Source organism: Nanorana parkeri, unplaced genomic scaffold (assembly GCF_000935625.1).
Source record: "Nanorana parkeri isolate BGI_ZX_2015 unplaced genomic scaffold, ASM93562v1 scaffold650, whole genome shotgun sequence".
In the NCBI taxonomy this organism is placed as follows: domain Eukaryota; kingdom Metazoa; phylum Chordata; class Amphibia; order Anura; family Dicroglossidae; genus Nanorana; species Nanorana parkeri.
In genome coordinates this window covers 739,641-761,227 of record NW_017306918.1, presented here as the reverse complement: position 1 = coordinate 761,227, position 21,587 = coordinate 739,641, and the positions used below count along the sequence as shown (strand labels likewise).

Genomic DNA, 21,587 nt, shown 5'->3' with positions numbered 1-21,587 from the left:
CCCCCAACAATGGGGGGGGGGAGGAAGATACTAATCTATTGTCATAGATAGCAATAGCAGGAAAGCAAGGTAACATTATAATTAGGGGGGACTTTCATTATGCAGATATAGATTGGGCAACAGAAACAGCTACCTCAAAAAGGGCACGTCACTTCTTGAACACTCTCCGAGATCATTTTATGGGACAATTAGTGGAATCACCAACTAGGAAAAATGCTCTGCTGGATTTAATAGTTACTAACAACTCAAAGCTAATTGTAGATGTGGAAATCAGGGAGAACCTAGGGAGCAGTGATCATAGAATAACGTTCACAGTAGAGCTGCAACAACTATTTGATTTAGTCGATTAGCCGGCTATCAATTAAATTGCCTGTTCGCGGCTCCACACACAAGCCGCACGCCACGCCCATGCCACGCCCAGCGCAGGCGCCGCGGTCCAGCCCCCGGCTCTCCTCGTATAATCATTATACAGCGCAATGCAGAATACCACCAGCTATAGAGGACTACAAATCCCAGCAATCATAAATTATACAGCGCAATGGAGAACACCACCAGCTATAGAGGAATACATCAGATCCCAGCAACAATACATTATATACAGCGCAATGCAGAATACAAGCAGCTACAGAGGACTACAAATCCCAGCAATAGTAAATTATAGCATAATGTACTATTGCTGCGATTTGTTGCATTCCTCTAAAGCTGCTGGTATTCTGCATTGCGCCACTGTATAATGTACTATATTGCACACCACACTTTTTTTTAACTTCCATCGCTCCAAGCTTGCTCCCGTGATGGACTACAATCTCAATACAAACTAGTAGTCCATCACTGGAGCCTTTTTTTTTATCCGATTAATCGAACGTAATAATCGGCTAATCGATTTTGCCCTAGTTCACAGTTAATTCCAGGAAACATAGACATGTTGGCACAACATGAACAGTCAATCATAGGAAGGCTAACTTTAATAAGCTGAGAAACCTGCTAGGAGACATCAATTGGGATGCAATCTTTCTAAATATGAACACTGAAGAGAAATGGAATTGTTTCAATTAAATCTTTAACAAAATTGGCCAGTGCATTCCGTTCACCAATAGATTCAAGAACGTGAAAGGTGATTAACTAGCAAGGTAAAACAACACATAGGTGAAAAGGACAAGGCCTTCAAAATATATAATATAAAAGGGGTTAGCATCAGCATTCAAAAACTACAAGGGCTGCAATAAAAAAATGTAAAAGAGCAATCAGGGCTGCAAAAATAGAATACCAGGAGCAGATAGCAGCAGAAAGTAAACCGAACCCCAAGAAATTCTTTAAATATATAAATAGCAAAAGGGTACGTGTCAGTTCATGCCTGCCCAGCACTTGTTTTGTAGCGGGTTGAACCTGGGCCTCTGAGGTGGTGCTGTAGTATTGCCTTTGAGCACAGCAGTTTTTCTCTAGGCTCTCTAGCTCCACCTAGTTACCAGCTGCAGTCGATCCGCAATAAGCCCAGCCTTCAAATACTGAGCATTTCCTGTGCTCTGAGGGCTTGTTCCTGTGTGTGCAGCTGTTGGATTGATCGCTGGATATTATTAAGACTTTGGCCTGTTTCCTGACTATTCTTCTGCCTCCTGATTTTGTACCTCGCTGCCTGTTCGTGTTAAACCTCATCCTGTTTCTCCACTACTCCCCTGGATCCTGATTTTGTACCCGATTGCCAGTTTGTTGCTTGCCTGGCACAACCAAACCTAAACCTCAGCCTTGCTCCACTTCGGACTCTACCTTCCACAGGTACCTTACAGTACAGACAGAACATGTAGGCCCAATAACAGACAAAGAGGGGAGGTTAGCTACCAGTGACGGAGAAAGTGAATGGATTAAATTATTTTGAGTTTTTACAGATGAGATGGGCATGTGTAACTACCAGGGCAACAGCTGCAGGAACAAAAATAAAAGTGTTAACGTATCTCAGTGGGTGTCAAAGAGCAGAGTGGTACAGAGGCTAGAAAGATTAAATGTAAACAAATCCCCAGGTAATAGGCAGACCACTGCACATAATTCGAGGGTACAAAAGGAATCTAGCCAGGTAATAGGCAGACCACTGAGAATCATCTTTATGGACACTCTAATGACTGGCTGTCAGAGCACAGTGAAAACCAGACAAGCATTAGGTGCTAGTTAAAATATTTATTAAAGGAGAACTATGGGGTCAAGGCTTTTCCCCATAGTTCTCCTTAGGGTAACGGGAGGACACAAACTAGCATCCTACCGTCACCCTACAGCTCGCGGTATACTGAGACGCTGCAGCCGGAGTCGAGATCCGCCCAGCTGCGTGAGTGACAGCTGGCTCTGCCTATCTAGAGGCAGAGCCAGCTGTACCCGCTCCCTCCCCCGTCCGTTCCGCCAGTCAGCGCTGGTGGATCGGAGCGGGGAGGGGGGAATCCAGCCCCTCCCCTGTCACGGCAGAGAGCCGTGACAGGATCGAGAAGTGAGCGAACACCGTTATGTGTTCGCTCACTTCCCGATCTACTGAGCAGACCTGTGACAGTCTCATTGTCACAGGTCGGCTAGAACTATGAGGTGAGTGAAAAGCACTCCTCAAACCTCATAGTTCTCCTTTAAGAACAGTGTCAACAGGAGCAAGCAAATATCATAAACCGGAACAAGCCAAAGTCAGGAGCCAGAGTGGGTAGTCGTACAAGCCAGGTCAGGAACACGGAGATCAGCGTTGTCAGGAACAAGCCAGGAGCAGGAGCCAGGAAATCAGCGTAGTCAGGAACAAGCCAGGAAATCAGCATAATCAGGAACAAGCCAGGAAATCAGCGTCGTCAGGAACAAGCCAGGAAATCAGCGTGGTCAGGAACAAGCCAGGAAATCAGCGTGGTCAGGAACAAGCCAGGAAATCAGCGTGGCCAGGAACAAGCCGGGGGCAGGAACCAGAGGAGAATGTCAGCTAGGATCGGGTCATACACGGAATCGGAATACTCAGAGCAGCAGGAATGCACTAGCAGGTAAGACCAAGCAAGGGCAAGGTCAGACTGGACTGAGTGGTTTATATAGTGAGTGGGGTGACATCATCACTCAGAGACAGGAAACTCCCATCTGGCTCTCTCAGATGATGCTCTCCTGTTTGGCGGAGGGAGCCTGGAAGTAGTGAGCAACGTTACAGAGTCTGCTCAAGCAAAGGAGGAATCACAGGTGGGTAAAATGGCAGCCAAGCCAGAATGCTGCAACCCAGATAAGTCAGGGTGGAACCCTGACACTGGCATGATACCGGATGATTGCGGAGAGCAAATGTGATACCAATATAGAAAAAGGGGAAACGGAGTTCACCGAGTAACTATAGACCAGTCCGTTTAACGTAAATAGAGTACAATATATTTAAAGGCATGATAAGGGGGACTACATGCTGGAATTTGTGAATAAAACTAGTAATAGAAGTAGAAACCAACATGGCTTCATGAAGGACTGTTCATGTCAGACCAATCTATTAACATTTTATGAGGAAGTCAGTATTAATTTGGACAGAGGAATACTAGCAGACATGGTGTATCTGGACTTTGCTAAAGCATGTTATACAGTGCCCCACAAACGTTTGATTCACAAACACAGGTCTGTTGGTTTTTAGAAAATTGTATGTACATGGGTGGACAACTGGCTGCAAGAACGGACCCAAAGGGTAGTAATAAATGGGTCATCATCTAATTGGGCAAAAGTCGGGAGTGTGGTGCCCCAGTGGTCGGTCCGGGACCAATCCTGTTTATTCTTTTAATCAATGTCAGGGTTAGGGATAGATAGTTTGATTTCCATTTTTACTTATACCAAACTGTGTAGAGCAGTAAATTCCAAACAGGAAATATGTGCACTTCAACAAGACCTGGATAAAATTGATGCATGGGCTACACATTGGCATATGTGATTTAATGTTGAAAAATGCAAGGTAATGCAGATGGGTGCAAAGAAAGAGTGCACAAACTACTATTTGGTGGGGCTGCGTTAGGGAATATGGACAGAGAGAAAAACCTGGGGGTGCTCATAGATCGCAGATTTGGCAATAGCATGCAATGCCAAGCTGTGGTCAACAAAGCAAACCGGATACTGTCCTGCATTAAAAGAGGGATTGTAGCAAGGGATAAAAGAATAATACCACCACTGTATAAATCATTAGTTCAGCCTCATCTTGAGTATGCAGTACAGTTTTGGTCGCCAATTCTCAGGAAGGATGCCCTCGAGAGAGTTCAAAGAAGGGCTACCAATTTAATTAAATGGATAGAAGGCCTGAGCTATAAAGACCGCCAACAATTAAACATATTCTTCTTAGAAAAGAGGTGCTTAACAGAAGACCTTATTGCAGTCTTCAAAATCGTCAAATGGGGACCACAATATTCGAAACAGGTTGTTTTCACCAAGAAAAGTACTGAGAACACACGGACATAAGCGGTTAGAAGAGAGGGGTTTAACCCTTTCACTGCCAAGCCCTCCGGAACATTTCTTAATTCAGCTGGTCACGCCATTTTTGCAATATTTTTCCCATTGATTTGATTTTCAACTGCTGCGTTGCTAGCGTTTGTAAAAGACCCCCAAAACCATATATTTTCTGAAAGTGCAGGCCCGGTAGAATAAAAAGATGGTGATACTAAATTTGTAGGCCCTGCGATAATTTGCGCAAATGTTTCTCAAATGAATGTTAAACCGATAAAAATACACAATTCAATTGATAAAGCACACTAAAATCAGTATCCGTGCACAAAAAAAAATATTTTCTAATTTAAAAAGATAAAACTGTATTGATTTAATAAATGACAAATATTTACAAATTTGTAATTGCGCCTTTTTGCGAAAAGGTAAAAAAAATGAAGGTACGCAAAACTGTAAATAAGCGACTTATGTTAAAAATTGTTTTTACGCTGTGTTGGTGTTTGTGTTGTGATAAAATGATACAGGCGTATATTTAATTGCAACACAAGGTATCACAACACATGGCAATGCATCACAAAGCTTTGCCATGTGCTGCCACAGTTAATTTAATGTTTTTTTAAAAGAAAAAAATCATGCACTGCGATGCATTCTAGCAACGCACTGCAGCGCATGTGCATGGCGTACACCACAATATGTGTATGTGGGGGGAGGGAGGGGTTGTGCTTTTTTTTAATTAGTTTTATTTACACATTTTTTATTTATTTTATTTTTATTTTATTTTTTAATACGGTGAAATATCTGGCATCTAAACAGACCCCCGACATTTGCCTTTTGAAATAGAAAAAGAAATTGAAGACACAGAGTCCTCAATTTATTTTTCTGCAGCCTCAGCACTCAATGAATGGGAAGCACTCAGTACAGAGGCTTCCCATTCCATTCAGAAACTGCTGATAGTAAAATATTTACTATCAAGCAGCTTATGAATGGGGAGAAGCCTCTATAGGGAGTGCTACTCCCAATTCATAAATTCATGAATGAACAGGAAGTGATGTAAATCACAGCCTGTTCATTCATAACTGGGGACACATAGTTCTATGTATCCCCAGTTATTTACAAACACCGGAGTGATCAGACGATCACTCCAGTGTTTGCTCTGCACAGCGGGATAGATAAATATCGTTGATATTTATCGATCCCCCGTTCGGCCGCACACAGAGCCGCTGCCATCCGAAAACTGACAGGATGGCAGCGGCTCCGATCACTATGCCGCTCGGCTATCCTGGATTGCGGCGAGCCGCTGCTTGCTCCCCTGCCGGTGATTTTACTTCGTATCCATGCCAACACAGTTCCCTGCCTGAAGCGCCTCCAGGCAGGGATGAGAGAGTGCAGATGCCGGCGGCTGGCCTCAGCGGTGCCGGCAGGGGGGGCACCCGGTATTTTTTCTAATAGCGGTCATCAGCGACTTGTGAGCCGCTGATGACAGCTATTAATTTGAAGGGGACAGTCTGGGGAACAGTTCTGCTAAAAGCTTATGTTCGCTAAAGCGACCATGAGCTTATAGCAGAACCGTAAATGCCACCGATGTAAGGCATACTGATGGGCCAGCCGGGAACCCTTTTGTTCCGCCGTATGCCTTACGGCGGTGGCAGCGACAGGGTTAATCTAAGAACGAGCAAGAGTTTCTTTACGGTGCGAGTAGTAAAAACCTGGAATTCCCTTCCACAGGCAGTGGTATCCACTGATAACGTACATAAGTTCAAGAAGCTTCTGGATGAGTTCCTTCAGTCACTAAATATACAAGGATATGGAAAAGTGTTAAATACACAGATATATACAGACACACACAAACACACACACACACATATAGGTTGAACTGGATAGCCCTTGGTCTTTATTCAATCTCACCTACTATATGTTACTATGTATAGAATGGGTGGTGACCCCAAAAGGAGGTTCACTACCCTTAACATAAGCCTGAATCACAGTCTGACAAATCCACCTGGCTATAGTGGCCGAAGCGACCACTTGACCTGTCCTGGGAGAATTCAGACAATGAACAAATAATCTGTCTTCTGAAAAAACGGACATAGCCGACACATGCACTGAATGAAGAGCCACCTTTATAGGAAGTGCCACCCTGAATGAAAGTACAAACCGTGGAATGCGTGGCCAAGGCATGCTGAAAAAGGACCACCAAGGCAGACACCTGCCCCTTGACGGTGGTCAGGGCTAAACATTGATCCACCACCCATTGAAGGAAGGACACAACTCTTGCAATCAAGAAAGGGTGAGGGTGAAAAGCATTGGACACACACGGCAGACAGAGCTGGCATGTGAGCTTCCACCCAAGCCAGGATTGGAGTTACCTCCAGCACTGCTGCAGAACTCTCTGTGCCTCCATGATTGATGTATGCCACTGCCATAAGTATGGACTGGGAGCGGATGTTCAAGGAGATCTATCCAGCGTCCAAGAGACAAGAAGATCGCCCACAGCTTCAGGACATTGGTGGACAACCTCAGTTGGACAGACTGGCATCTGTCATAACAATCTTTCATCACAGAGGTAGGGAGGACTTGTCCAACTGCAACATTGGAGAATGTAGCCACCCCATCAGAGAAGCCTTGGTCTGATGAGACCGGTAAAAAAAAAAAAAAAAAACTGTCCAATGCAACAATCTCCCATTGCAGGATCCAGTGTGATGTTGAGCGAAGGCAACTGCCAAGACCCAGTACCGTCATGTCAGTGCGAAGAGAAGACCTCTTTGCACTGTTGATCGCCCAACTGACAAACAAGGCATTGAGGTTTAAGAAGCTTCTCCAGAGGTAGAAAAACCTTGGCTACCCGAGAATAAGACCAAAATACTCCAAAGAGAAAGAAGGAACCACAGATGCCTCTTCCAGCGTTTGAATTGTGACCTGCAGATTCAGTTTCAGGTCAGACGCAGAGTCTGCACGTACTGTAGAAACAGGTCAACTAAATACCGAAAATTGGAATCCCCTGCAGATATAAGGCTAGAACAGGCGCAAGGACCTTGCTAAACACCCATGGAGCCAACGCCAGGCCAAAAACGAGCGCCACAAACTGGAAGTGTATGTTCCCCACCACAAAACTGAGGAAGCACTGATGAGCGCAACAGATGGCCATGTGAACATAGGCATCTTTGATGTCAATTGAAGCCAGAAAATCCCCCACATGAAGAAAGGCTATGGCTGACCAAAACAACTCCATCTGAAACTTACGTACTTCACAAAGACATTTAAAGCCTTAAGATATAGTATAGGATGAACCCTGTCCCTCTTGGGAACTGTAAACAGATTGGAATAAAAGCGCTTGAATCTTTCGAAGGCGGGTACTAGGACAATCATCCCATGATTGGGCAAGACAGATTTGAAGCAAAATAAAAAAAGCTCAGAAGGACAAGACTGAAATTCGACACTCGATCCTCAAGCCACCTTTGGACCAGCAATATGCCAACAGTAAACGTCCCCCACCTTGAGATCCCCGATGGGGGAGCACCTTCATGCTGAGGACTTCTCAGGTTCAGAGGTTTTGTGCTGCTAGAGGCTTTACGGTCTTATTCTTTTCTAAAGCCCCTTGGCCGCAAGCCCCCGACTTCCAACAAACTTCCTTAGCGTTTGGAAGGCACAGACATATTTCAGTCCCGGAACGATCTGGTCCGCACTGACGTAACAGTTTTACCCATTCGGTCAGAGTTTGCATGACTAGGGCAGAAGCCAAGACCGGCCTAAGCACAGCTCCAGCAACTGCGTACATAGAATGGGTAACACACACTGCCTTCCTGTCTGAAGGGTTTCTAAAAGATGAGGATTCTTCAACAGTAATAATAGTGGCCTTGTTAAGTTTGGAAACAGGAGGATCCACCACTGGAGAAGATCATTTCTTTCTACAAATGGTTCCTCAAACAGATAACACACTGCAAAATGCCTAGGCAGTGTAAAAGGCCGAACTGTGGAGACCAATCCTTGTAAATAAAGTAATCTAAGAACAGATCGTAAGGAAAAACCTTAGAAGACCATCTACATTTGTGGGTACTGAATGGCACAGTAGAATCCTTGAAGAAGTAGCTGAATCCTCAATCTTAAGAGCCTCCCAGACAGCTTTGTTAAGCTCCGACACCAGCTTTATCTCCTGCACCAATTTAGTCGCTGGCATCCCATCCTCGCTACCAGAAGAAACCCAAGTCCAGCTCCGCCGATACAGAGGGAATAGGGTCAGCCGCAGATGGCTCCTCATCAGAAAACTTGGAAGAGGAAGGAGAAGAAGGATGTAATGCCAGAGGATACAACCTCCGTAAGGACTTACCAGCCATTAGGTGACAAAACTCCTGCCAAACAGGACCATGTGCAGGCAAGCAGGCGAAAAGGAGAGGAGCAACTGGTCTATGCTGTTGCTGAATCGCATTCCAGAAAGAAAAGGGTCTGTCTCCCTGCCAGCTCCCTGAAAGAACCACACTCTCGTGAGGCTAGCTGTCCTCAATAAACATGGCGGCTGCTGGATTACAGCGTCACCCAGGACAGCAGGACCAGCGGAGAACAAATTCTCAGCCCTCTTACACACATTGCTGACACGGTAGCTGTGGGGATCCAGCCCCCCACAGTGCACTGAAGACAGGGAAGATGGCCACAGCCGAAAGCCGAACCAATCCACACCTCTTATGGTGACTGCCTACCCCAACTCCAGCAGCCAAAATGGCTGCTGCCACCCACCATCATAAAACACAAGGCAGGTCACTTAGAGTGCTATCAGTTAGCAGAGCCAAAGACCGCTGCAACCCCGGCCTCCCCTGCTCAGATTCTAAGCAGGGTCGGTGGAGGAGCATTCTCCAGCCCCCCCAGAAGTAGCCATTAAAAGGCAGGGGAGAGGGAAAGACTGGACGCCCAGTGAGCCAACATGCACTGCATTGGGGGATCCCTCAGCATTTGGGTCAATGGCCTCCCCTGTGGAAAGCACTTTGGCTTACTCAAAGCCTCATCTCCTAGAAATATACTTACCCTAGCTAAGCAGCAGGGGCACCCTCAGTGCACAGCCGAAGCCTCTGACCTCAGTCTGGGCACTGCCAGCCAAAAAAAGGCAAGACCTTTGGGCGATCGTGCCACCAGGAGAAGATCTACACTCAGTACCCCATAATGACACAGTGAAAACAGAATTTTAGAAATGTTTGCAAATGTATGAAAAACTGAAATATCACATTGGCATAACAACATTTGAAATTTAGCTCTGGTGCCCCCTATTTCTTTTGATCGTTGCTAAGATGTTTCTACACCTTGATTGGAGTCCTCCTGTGGTAAATTAAATTGATTGGGCATGATTTGGAAAGGCACACACCTCTCTATAGAAGGCCTCACAGCTGACAATGCATACTGTATCAGAGCAAAAGCCAAGAGGTCAAAGGAACTGCCTGCAGAGCTCAGAGAAGGATTATTGCAAGGCACAGATCTGGGGAAGGCTACAAAAATATCTGTGCTACACTGAAGGTTCCAAAGAGCACAGTGGACTACATAGCACAACCAGGAGTCTTCATTGACGTAGATGCAGCAAATCACATTCAGTGCAACATTTCGGGGTCACACAGGATCCCCTTCCTCAGACAGGACGTGTGATAAAGGTGCAAGTGAACACACATGTATATATATATATATAGAATATTACGTGATACCAGACCAATCCCAGAGCTTCCAGAGACCCTGTGACGTCACAAAGATGTCATATTCCTGCCTGAATTCAAACCTAGACTGTCTTGTTTTGAGCAAGGCATGATGCAAATTGAAAAGCAAGATATGCAAAAATGACACATGTAAATTAATAAAGTATAGTGTTGCCTTGATGTCATGTAATAACACATGTGGTCAGATCGGCCGAACTGTCAAGAATAACAGATCCTACAACAGCTGTTTGAGAGAAGAGGCTGCTCTTCGCTGATGGGGCAGTGGTTCGCCGCTGTCAGGGCATCAGAGACCGTTGCCAGACACGCCTCTCCCTGTGCTACAAGACAGGGGAGGCTGCTCATGTCTATGTGACACAGACTCAGCCCCATCCCCGGTAGTCAGATATTAGGACCCAGATGAGGAGAAACCGTACACACCCCTAAGGGCATTGAATAGGCTCGGTCACCGGTGAACTTGACTGCAACGGGACGCCTCTGCGAGGAGTATCTATAATCGTCATACCAGGGGAAACAGCAGTCCGCGTCAAAGACGTGAGCAGCCTCCCCCATCTGGTAACACAAGGAGAGGCGTGGGTGGCACCAGTCTCTGATGCCCTGACATCGGCAAGCCACTCTCCCCCTCAGCGAGGAGCAGCCTCTTCTCTCATACAGCTGTTGTAGGCTCTGTTATTCTTGACGTTTCTGCCAATATGACCACAAGTGTTATTACATGACATCAAAGATCAAAATCCAGCAAAAAATAGAAAAAAAAGGTCCTAGATCTGTGGATTATTGCAGTCAGGGGGTTTGGGCACCAACAGGGACCACCCTTGGGCTGTGTTTTTTTTTTCTTATTTTGCCCAGCATTTTACTCCTGCAGGTGGCTATATAAACCCATATGGTCAAGATCCTAAGGATCCGGCTGTGTCCTATAATGAAAAGAAGAGAAAGTTAAGTTACACTGTAATGTTCTGTTAAAACCGCAAACTGCATACACATACAGGTGATGGCAAACTGCAGTACACCGTCGAAATGTCTATGCACACACAAGACATGAGTCATAATGTAGTTTTACATGTTACATCTTCTGATAATATGGCTAGGTGTAGGCTGTCAAGATTATCTATAAAATATCAAACAACCAGAATTGAAGATGCAGCCATTCAAGGGCTAAATGAATGCATATAAGATGGCCCTTTTAATGCTGCTGCTACTGTTATCAGCATAATTTGGTAGTTTGTCCCCGGTAACAAAAGTCAAGTTCAGTCAAATTAACCCATTGCTGTGGACTGAAGGGTTAGTACATTATAGAGTAGACCACCTGTGCAAGCATATGGCTATACTAATTAAAATAAATCTTCAAGCCACTAAAACGTTGTGGTCTAGAAAAAGGTCTCCAACATGTACTATGCAGATATTTAAATGTACACATAAATTACAACACAAATTTATGTACACCTAGACTGATCTTTGCTATTACACAGCAGCATTTGTAATGTACCTGTGCATATTTTAGAAGTTTCTCTGTTGCTTCATGATGCTTGTTCCATATTAGATTCTCACACAGCTGAAGAAGCTCTTTGTCAATGTCATCATATACTGGAAGGTTTCCTGCATTTACGATTCCCATATCCATCCCCATCTGTTAAATTTATAGATATTCAATCATATAACACAATTTTTGTTTCAAATCACATCAAATAATGAGTAAAACTCACCGGAAAGCATTTCCTTAGCCAAGAAACCACTTTAATGATGTAATCTTTGCTTATTTTACAGTATCACTGCATACAAAATAAAACAGTTCCACCTATTAATTTAACTATAAATTTTATATAGAAATGTGAGAAATGTGTATTGTCACAACCTGAATTAGAACACGTGAGTGCCGGTGATCAAATCCTCATTACAACTGTATACTTAAATACATGTTAATAAGGGGAATACAAAAGTTAATGTACAACTAAAAATGTGTGCCTAATTATGTAGTGAAGTAATAGTTTAATATTTTCTATAGTGGTATATAAATAATTATGAATATAAATAAAATAAAAATGTTTGTGTTAAAAATATAGTATAAATAATTTATAGTTAAATAGGTGGAACACACAAAACCAAGCGCAGCACACCGGCCCACACTTGATCACGTTGATAGATATTGCTGCAGCTGGTTAACAATATATCCTAGCGCAACTACCCTGGTTATAAAATAAAACAGTTTTCAGATTAGACAAGGTTACATCAGTCCTTGACTCCCAAAGAAGCTTATAGTGTGTTGCCCTTACCAACAGGGCTGGAACCTCTGAAGCTTGAGTAATTTCTGCCCTCCCCTTACTTCTAAACTTCCTTTGGCTTTTTAACCTGGCTCAGCCAAAGCAGCTGCTGCCACACCTGGTGTATGCTTATGCTGACTATACACGGTTAGATTTTCATTGAACATGCAAAACCTCTGAAGAGTTTGCTCGATGACCATGCCAATGCTTTACATTTTATTGTTAGATTTATTTAATTTTAAATAATAAAGAAGGGTGTAAAAATGTTTTAATTATCCATATTCAGTCCCTCCCTTGTGTGGCTGTTGTCGGAACTATTAAGAACTCACAGAATGAAACTGAGGCCTAAACTTATCACATATACATAATGTAACATGGGCACCCTGGAAGCCATGCTGTTCTCTTATTCTGTAGAATTAAGGTGAATTTCATTTAAATTGAAGACAAACATCATATATTCCCAGGTTATACATTTTGTGGGTTTTTGCAGCCTAGATCAGGGGTGCCCACAATTTTGTGTGCTAAGATCTACTTTTTGTATGACCGGCTCAATGAGATCTACCATAGAATGGCTCCGCAACGCACCTCCCGCAACAGAACACAGAGTAGGTCCGATTGTGATGAACACACTGTAAAAAGGGGGTCATCTAATTCCGGTGTGTGCGGATCTTTTGTCACTTGTTCACTGGAGGTGGATTACAGCATGGAACAGAACACAGAGTGGTGGTTGTTGTTATATATATATATATACATATACACATATATACACACACACACGTACATTATATAAATATATATACTCTTTGCAGCATGGCTCTCAGCGGCAGGGGCTCGGCCAGGACATAGCGTCACCTGCCGGCCAAGTTGGAGCACCCGGCCAGCAGCAGCTGAGTGCCCAGATAAACGAAGCAGCCAAATTGAACTAGCAACCGCGATCTACCAGAAATAGCTTTGCGATCGACTGGTAGATCGCAATCGACCTAGTGGGCACCTCTGGCCTAGATAATAACTAGATAAAAGCTGACAATGGAACCAGACTAAGATAAATTAAGATGCCATGTCTCATGCTTGACAAAGGACAAATAACTTTTCACCATCATATCTTTGTTTCCTATTCAAGATATGAATAAGCCGCTGGGGCGGCACAAAAACTCTATAGTCCAGAAAAAATAAACGACCCTTCTCCTGAAAATTAAATCCTGAAGGGAAAACATCTGCCGTAGAAGCTTGTCGAAGTTGAGACATTATATTGACTTTTAGAGAAAGGAGGTATTTCCACAGTGGGGTGTGCAAATGCCCAAAGGGAGAAAAGAAAAGGGGCTTTTTAGAAAACAATCCCAGACCTCAAAAATAAAATCTTAGAAAAACATTTATTTGAGATATCATTTTAAACATTATTAAAAAGCAAAAAGGTCAAAGAAAAATCAGATAAAAACATATGCGGATGCATTCACCATCCGGTGACAATACCATACAGTTATTAAATCTGCAGTTGCTTGTTTTCAAAATTATATGAGTGCTCCTGTATGTCCCAGATTCAGATAGAAATTGATTTTGTATTTCTATCTGAATACAAACACAGTTGCTTTCATCATATTCTTGTGCTTATGCTTCTGATCAACTAAACGTGAAGATATATGCACGTAAGCATTCAACACTCTAACTTTAATATTATTGCATTTGCTATGACTGGTCTAATGAATGTAAATGATGATTTTGCTAATAAGATTTAAGTGCAGCTCCCTAGTCTCCTCACATGTGGGTTTTTCCTATTTTCTACCCTAGGACACATATATTTTTCTCCTGATCTCTTCCCCTGAAGAAGCCCATTTGGGCGAAAGATGTTGGGACATACAGGAGCACTCATATAATTTTGAAAACAAGCAACTGCAGATTTAATAACTGTATGGTATTGTCACCGGATGAATGCATCCGCATATGTTTTTATCTGTGATTTTTCTTTGACCTTTTTGCTTTTTAATAATGTTTAAAATGATATCTCAAATAAATGTTTTACTAAGATTTTATTTTTGAGGTCTGGGATTGTTTTCTAAAAAGCCCCTTTTCTTTTCTCCCTTTGGGCATTTGCACACCCCACTGTGGAAATACCTCCTTTCTCTACATTACAACACGGGGTGTGAAACTTCCAGTGCCTCTATATTTTCATTTGCAACACATGTCTACTAATGTTATTTCTTGATTATATTGACTTTTACTAACAAAAAGCTCTGAGCGGGCAGGATGGTATCGGCAGATTTGGAGTCCTCAGTCATTGGATACATGCGAAATAGAGCATCAGGCTTGAAATTTTTGGATCCGGGATGGTAAGTGATGTGCAATGCAAATCGTGAAAAGTTCAGTGCCCACCTGGTTTAAGCGTTTAGTCGTTCGGAGGTATTCAAGGTTCTTATGATCTGTGAAGACTAAGACCAGATGAACATCACCCTCAAGTATCACCATTTCTTTAAAGCGGATTTGATGGCCAGAAGCTTCCGGTCCTCCACGTCATAGTTCTTATCTGCGGGAGAAAGTTTATTCGAAAAGAAAGCCACAGGGCGGAGCATGGATCTTTCGCCCTGACGTTGAGATAGAATAGCCCCAACAGCATTCTCAGAGGCATCCACCTCTAGAACAAATGGGAGAGCTGGGTCAGGATGTTGTAAAACAGGTGCTGATATGAACAGCGCCTTTATTTTTCTCAAAGGCAGCCTGCGCTGCTAGCGAACAATGAAAACAAGCCCTTTTTTTAATTATTCACGTTATTGGGTTGATGATGGATGAGAACCCTTTGATAAATTTGCAGTAAAAATTGGCGAAACCTATGAATAGTTGGACGCTTTTACGGTCCCCAGGTGCAGGCCAATCTAAAATGGCCGCCACCTTTTGTGGGTCCATGGCAATGCCTGATGTGGAGATCAGCAGACCTAGGAATTGAACAGTGCCTTTCTCTAATTCACATTTCTTTGCCTTAACATATAGTTAATGGCTCAGGACCCTTTTGATGTGGGTTCGATGAGCAAGAGAAGATGAACAAAATCAAAATATCAACCAGATAAACTATCATGAAAAGGTCCAGGAGGTCTCTAAACATATAGTTTACCAGGTGCTGGAACAATGTCCTGGCATTACACAACCCAAAACTCATCACCAAATATTCCAAGTGCCCAAACCGTGTACGAAAAGCCATCTTCCATTCATCTCCGTCTCATATCCTTATTAAGTTGTAGGCCAAGATCCAATTTAGAGAAGATTTTTGCGGATCTGAAAAGCTGGAAGAGCTGTGGTACCAGGGGCAAGGAGTATCGGTTCTTCACTGTAATTTTGTTTCATTTTCTGTAATCAATGTAGGGACGTGGTGTATGATCTTTCTTTTCAACTAAAACTATACCTGCTCCAGCAGGTGAGGTGGAAGGCTGTATAAATGCTTGGCAAGATTTTCCTTTATGTAGTGTTGTAAGGTCTCAAGTTCTGATTCGACAGAGGATAAATTATACTAAAGGGTATTTTTGCTCCAGGTAGCAACTCGATTGGACAGTCGTCGAGGCGGTAAAGAGTACGCTTTCTGTTTGTCAAAAATGTCAATAAATTCATAGTATTCGGTTGGAACAAGTTGGGTAGCAGAGGTAAGTTCTAGTTGCACCCCCAGAAGAGCTCCTTGCTGATAATGTAGTTGGCAATAAGAGAAAGGGAAGGTTAGGGTTCCAGAACCCCAATTAATTTAGGTTCGTGTACCTGTAGCCACGGAACTACCAGGATCACAGGGAACAAGGGAGAATAGATCACATCTAGGCATAAGTACTCCTGGTGTTCCATTTTAGTGGAGGCAAGCAAACCACAGGTTTCTTGAGTGATGGGTCCAGAATTGGGATTGGACCCATCTGCCAGCTGAATAATCATAGATTGTGCATTGTTGCGTAGAGGAATTTGGTGATGACGAGCAAAATTTTTATCCATGAAGCAACTGCATGCACCCGAGTCAATTATGGCCGGGACCCAGATAGTCTTTCCCGATATCTGCAAAGAAAGCCGAAGAAAGATGACAACTTACTGGGTCGGACCGGACATCCGAGCAGGAAATGTCCACGTTCTCTACAGTAGAGGCATAAGTTCTTAAGCCTGCGGCGCTGATGTTCTTCAGGGGTTAGAGGAGAAAGTACTAGGCCAAGCTGCATAGGCTTAACTTTAGAGGAAGAAGCTCCAGCAGAAGGTTCTGTAAAGTGGACAAAAGGTGCAGATGGCACACAAGGGAGCATCCAGGTAGGACGGATTGTGCCCGTCCTCTCCATTCACCTCTCTAATCCTCCGATCAAGTTGAATAGTCAGGCGAATAAGCTCCTCAGGGGTGCTAGGAGTTCCCACTCGGGCAAGTTCATCTTTAAGAGACTCGGGGAGACCGAGCCAGAACTGTTGAGGAAAGGATGCTTCATTCCAGGCCGTATCAGCCCCCCAGTTGCGGAACTCAACCACCTAGTCTTCACCTGGACGACGGCCCTGTTGGAGTGAAGAATGGATTTTGCCATGGAGCAATGTTGCGGGTCATCGTGCAATTGGGGCAAAGAGAGAAGAGAATTCAGGACTGAACTCTCTTGTTCCAGCAGGTGATGAGCCGCCCCATCCGCTCGCAACGAAATCCCGCCGCAAAATGTAATTTTGACAGATGACGGCAACATATAAACAATTGGGCAGAGCTAGCGGTGACAGCTAGTCCTGCCCAACTGTTTACAGTTGTAGGGTATCTGAAGGGAGAGCCCTGCTTGGGCAAAGGCATGGCTCTCGCAGTTCTCTGTGCCCTGATCGGGCAAAGGCATGGCTCTCACAATTCTCTGATCGGGCAAAGTCTTCCACCTGACCTGCGGTCAGGTGGAAGGCTTTGGTCACTTAGGGCTTCACAAGACGCAGTGCCGTGTGGGGGCGCTCGACAGGCGAACAGCCCGCCGAACGCCCTGACAGTTTGTGTGTTTGCCCATCACTAGCTATAACATTAATTATAACAATGATTACACCTGTAGAATTACAACAGCACACTCACATTTCAGATTTTGGTCTATTGCCTAACATTTTGAGAAATTTAGGGCAAGATAACCTTTATAAATATGAGCTCATAAGTGTATATTAATAAACATTCGATGGCACAGAGCTTCGAATTTTTAGATATCCAGACCATTTCTCACCTTTATAGCATGGAAAAGAAATACCCCATGCATTGCTTCTCGAATGGCATCCAATCCACGAAATGAGAAGGAGAGGTTCGAAAGGCCACCACTGATTTTAGCTCCCTTTATAGTCTCCTACAAATAAAAAAACAAAAATGATAAAAAAAAAACAAAAAACCTTTAGGGCCTGTTCACACCAGATGCAGTGCGTTCCGGCCCGATTCTGGCCAGAACGAACTGCCTCGCATTGCGACCGGCTCACTTTTTTGTGGGGCAGGAGGGGGCGTGGCAGGCCATTGAAGTTTCAACGTTTTTATTGAATTTTAACATGGTATAGCATACAATATACAGGAAACAATACTGTACGTACTGGCCCGATTCTGGCCAGAACGAACTGCCTCGCATTGCGACCGGCTCACTTTTTTGTGGGGCAGGAGGGGGCGTGGCAGGCCATTGAAGTGAATGGCACCGTAGCCACTCCCTCGGGCCGCAATGCGATCGGCTGCAAGCACTATTTTGATCGGATTGGACCGCAGGCATAATGTGCGGCCAATCGGATTGCGGCCGGAGGGCGTGGCTAAGGTGCCATTCACTTCAATGGACCGCCACGCCCACAAAAAGTGAGCAAGCCGCAATGTGAGGCAGTGCGTTCTGGCCAGAATCATCTGGAACGCACTGCATCTGGTGTGAACGGGCCCTTACCCATTAAAATAAAAAATAAAAAAGAGAAGATACATAGAAAATGGAGATTTGTCATGTATACAATATACACGCCAGGCACTGTTTCACATTTGCAAGATATTATCAAGGGTATGAAGATATTAAGAATATGACCAGATTAGCAAACCAACATAATCAAAGATTAGAATAATGTTAAAAAAAAAATGTTCATCACATACTTCACAGACAACACAACATACAATACATTAACTCTTTCGTGACCAGGGGCCACTGAAACCTGGATGCCCAGGCCAAATTTAGAAGATTTTTTTATGCATTGGCTAGCCTTAAAATAACCTACCAAAATTAGTTTTACATGGTTTTTAGGAACATATAATTGGCAAACACTTAACAAATATCTAGCTCAGATTTGTTTATAAGCTGACAAATGGATAAAAATAAAAAGCAGTTTTAGTTTGATTAATGCATAATATATTTTGTATAATTAATACCATTCCAATAGCCTCACATAAATATTTCTCCTTTTTAGTCTAGGGACCCCAAATATATATAGGTTTTGATGCTTATGTCAGCATTGTTTTGTCAAAGTGCAAAAGGGCATTTATTTTATATTTTGAGGTATAAGGCATTTTCCAGTACAGTGATTGCAATTCACTGATCTGACTGGGTCAACGTAATTGTACAGCAGCGCCTTTGCAAATTGGGTTAAACAAAAAAAAGGAAACTGGCCATTTAATAACCACTTCTAGGCTACAATTTATGTGCACTTGTGTACCTGTAAAAAATGATACTCAAAATGATTATTTTTAGGGGTGCGGAAATTAACGATTAATCCGTCGATTAATCGTTAATTTTTTTGATCGATCAAAATTATTTTGATCGATCAAAGTTCTTTTGATCCGTACTCACCTCTCCGCCGGCTTCCGGGTCTTCCGTCGGAGATCCGGTGACGTCACGGACATCGACGTCACCGGACTCCTCCCCCCTCCCCGAGTGGCTCTGTCGGCTAACGAAGGGAAGGGGGGAGGAGTCGGGTCATGTAGTTGTCCGTGATGGGTAACGAAGGGAAGGAGGGAGGAGTCCGTTGACGTTGATGTCCGTGACGTCACCGGACTCCTCCCCCTTCCCTTCGTTACCTGACAGGATCACTTGGGCCGGTGAGTCTCCTGCTTCATAAAGTACCCCCTAGCTCTTACATGTGAACCCCCTGGGCATCCAAACAGACCCCTGATGACTCCCCTTTGATCTGGAGAAAGAGATTGAGGACACAATCTCTTCCGCCTTTGCCACTTTTCACTAAACTGAACCCAGAAATGCTTTGCACTGAGCACTTCTTTGGTTGTGGTAGAGGGGACGCACTGAGCATGCGCAAGATGGCCGTCGACAATACATATTTTTTGTCAGTGGCCATCACTTTGGTGGTAAACAGCATCAGAAGACTATGTGGAGTGATGACGCTTGTCTGCTGGGGTCGTGTCCACACACATGCCAAATGGACACTTATGGCAAGTGTACGGACATGGCGACAGACAGGTGTCATCACTGCGCCAGGGAGCCTTTTTTAATATATTTTTTTCACGATTCTATATCGCAAAAAATAAATAAATTAAAGGGCTGGCGGTAGGAGCTTGTACTGTGTACCGGTGCGTACTGCCAGAAAAAAAGCACTGGAAAAGCTCTCTAAGTATTAACTCTCTAGAAGCAGAGAGTTAATACTTGCCTGTCTTGCTTCCCACAGCTCTCCACTCTCTTGCAGAGCTACACTGATCTTAGCAGCCAACACACTGTCCTGGATGCCTGTATCCCCCCACTGCGCATTGATCGATCAAAGTTCTTTTGATCCGTACTCACCTCTCCGCCGGCTTCCGGGTCTTCCGTGTCATGTAAAATCTACTACCCTGTTAGAAATCTACTATCTGCTACCCTGGTGAGACCCCCTCAGAGCCCTGGTGAGTCCCCAGAGAGCCCTGGTGAGTCCCCACGGAGCCCTGGTGAGACCAGGGCTCTGTGGGATCTTGCCAGGGCTCTGTGGGGTCTTGCCAGGGCTCTGTGGGGTCTTGCCAGGGCTCTGTGGGTCTAACAAGGCTGGTTAGACCCCACAGAGCCCTGCTACCCTGGTGAGGACCCCTCAAAGCTCTGGTGAGATCCCCCTCTGTATGTGCGTTAGAATTAATCGAAATTAGTCGATTAATCGATTAAAAATTTGTTCGATTAATCGAACAGGAAAATTGTAATCATTACCAGCCCTAATTATTTTGTTTCAGCCCTAATTATTTTGTTTCAAAGTTTTTATTGAATTTTAACATGGTATAGCATACAATATACAGGAAACAATACTGTAATGTATATATTGAAGAGATGTGGGGATAATAGGTATCCTTAGATAGCATGTTTTTATGATCTCGGTATCTCCGGGCGTCTCCAACAGGAGAGCATCAAGAGGAAAAGGAACAGAACGGATAAGGGAATCCGAGGTACTGTAATCTAGAGAGCAGGGTAGAAAGGATGGAGAAAGGGGAGAGAGGGAGAGGAAAGGAGGAACTGGGGTTGTCTGATCTTCATACATTAGATATAAAAATCTATAGGGCTTAAAGGCTATCCAGGGCCAGGGATGGGTGGGCATAGTCTATCCATGGTTGCCAGATCTTCGTGAAGGCTTTATTGGCATCCGAAAGGACAGTTTCTCATTCAGAGAGAAAAAGTCTATCCTCCGTGTAACCTCATTGAATGACACAAACTGCTTTTTCCAGGCTGAAGCAATAGTTTGCTTAGCTGCCAGCAGAACATGTGTGGGTAAGCGGTGTTGATTTTTAGTGAGAAGCGGGGATTTGAGGTGTAGCAAGGCCAGCCATGGGTCCTTGCGAAGATTCACTGAAAATAATCTGTTCAGCAGATGAAAGACTTTTGACCAGAATCTGGCAAGCATAGGACAGGTCCACCACGTGTGGAGGACATCGCCCTGTGATAGGCAGCCTCTAAAGCAGGTTGGTGTGTGAGAGGGGTGAAGATGGGCTAATCTAGGCGGCACTAGGTACCACCGTGTGAGAGACTTAAAGGCGGTTTCCAGCGAGGATACATTATTTGAGCAGGTGGCCATGGAGGTCCAGATTTGTTGCCAAATTTCTGGTGGTTGTGTGGTTCCGAGGTCCCGCTCCCATCTGACAACATAGGTATGTCTGGATGGGGAGGTCAGTGCGTTGAGGTGGGAGTAAATCAGAGAGACTAGTTTGGGGCTGTAAGGATCATGTTTACATGTGTGTTCAAACACAGTGAGACCCGCCCTGGTTGAGGATTGTGTGAGCGAAGAGGCAACCCAGTGTCGAAGTTGAAGATACCTGAAGTATTCAGTGGCTGGGGCTCCCATTTTGTCCCTGAAATAGTCCCATTGGCGGACTGACCCATCCTCCAGCAGA

General features: G+C 44.2%; 1 protein-coding gene across 1 annotated transcript in view; it reads right to left on the bottom strand.

Moving 5' to 3' along the window:
• The window catches only part of MTR (5-methyltetrahydrofolate-homocysteine methyltransferase), a 462,707-nt gene that overhangs the window by 174,840 nt on the left and 266,280 nt on the right, over positions 1-21,587 (bottom strand). The window contains exons 17-18 of the mRNA XM_018563293.1: positions 17,512-17,628; positions 11,569-11,709 (exon numbers count right to left, since the gene is read on the bottom strand). Coding sequence (XP_018418795.1) covers positions 11,569-11,709; positions 17,512-17,628 — 258 coding nt within the window. The remainder of the gene's footprint in view (positions 1-11,568; positions 11,710-17,511; positions 17,629-21,587) is intronic.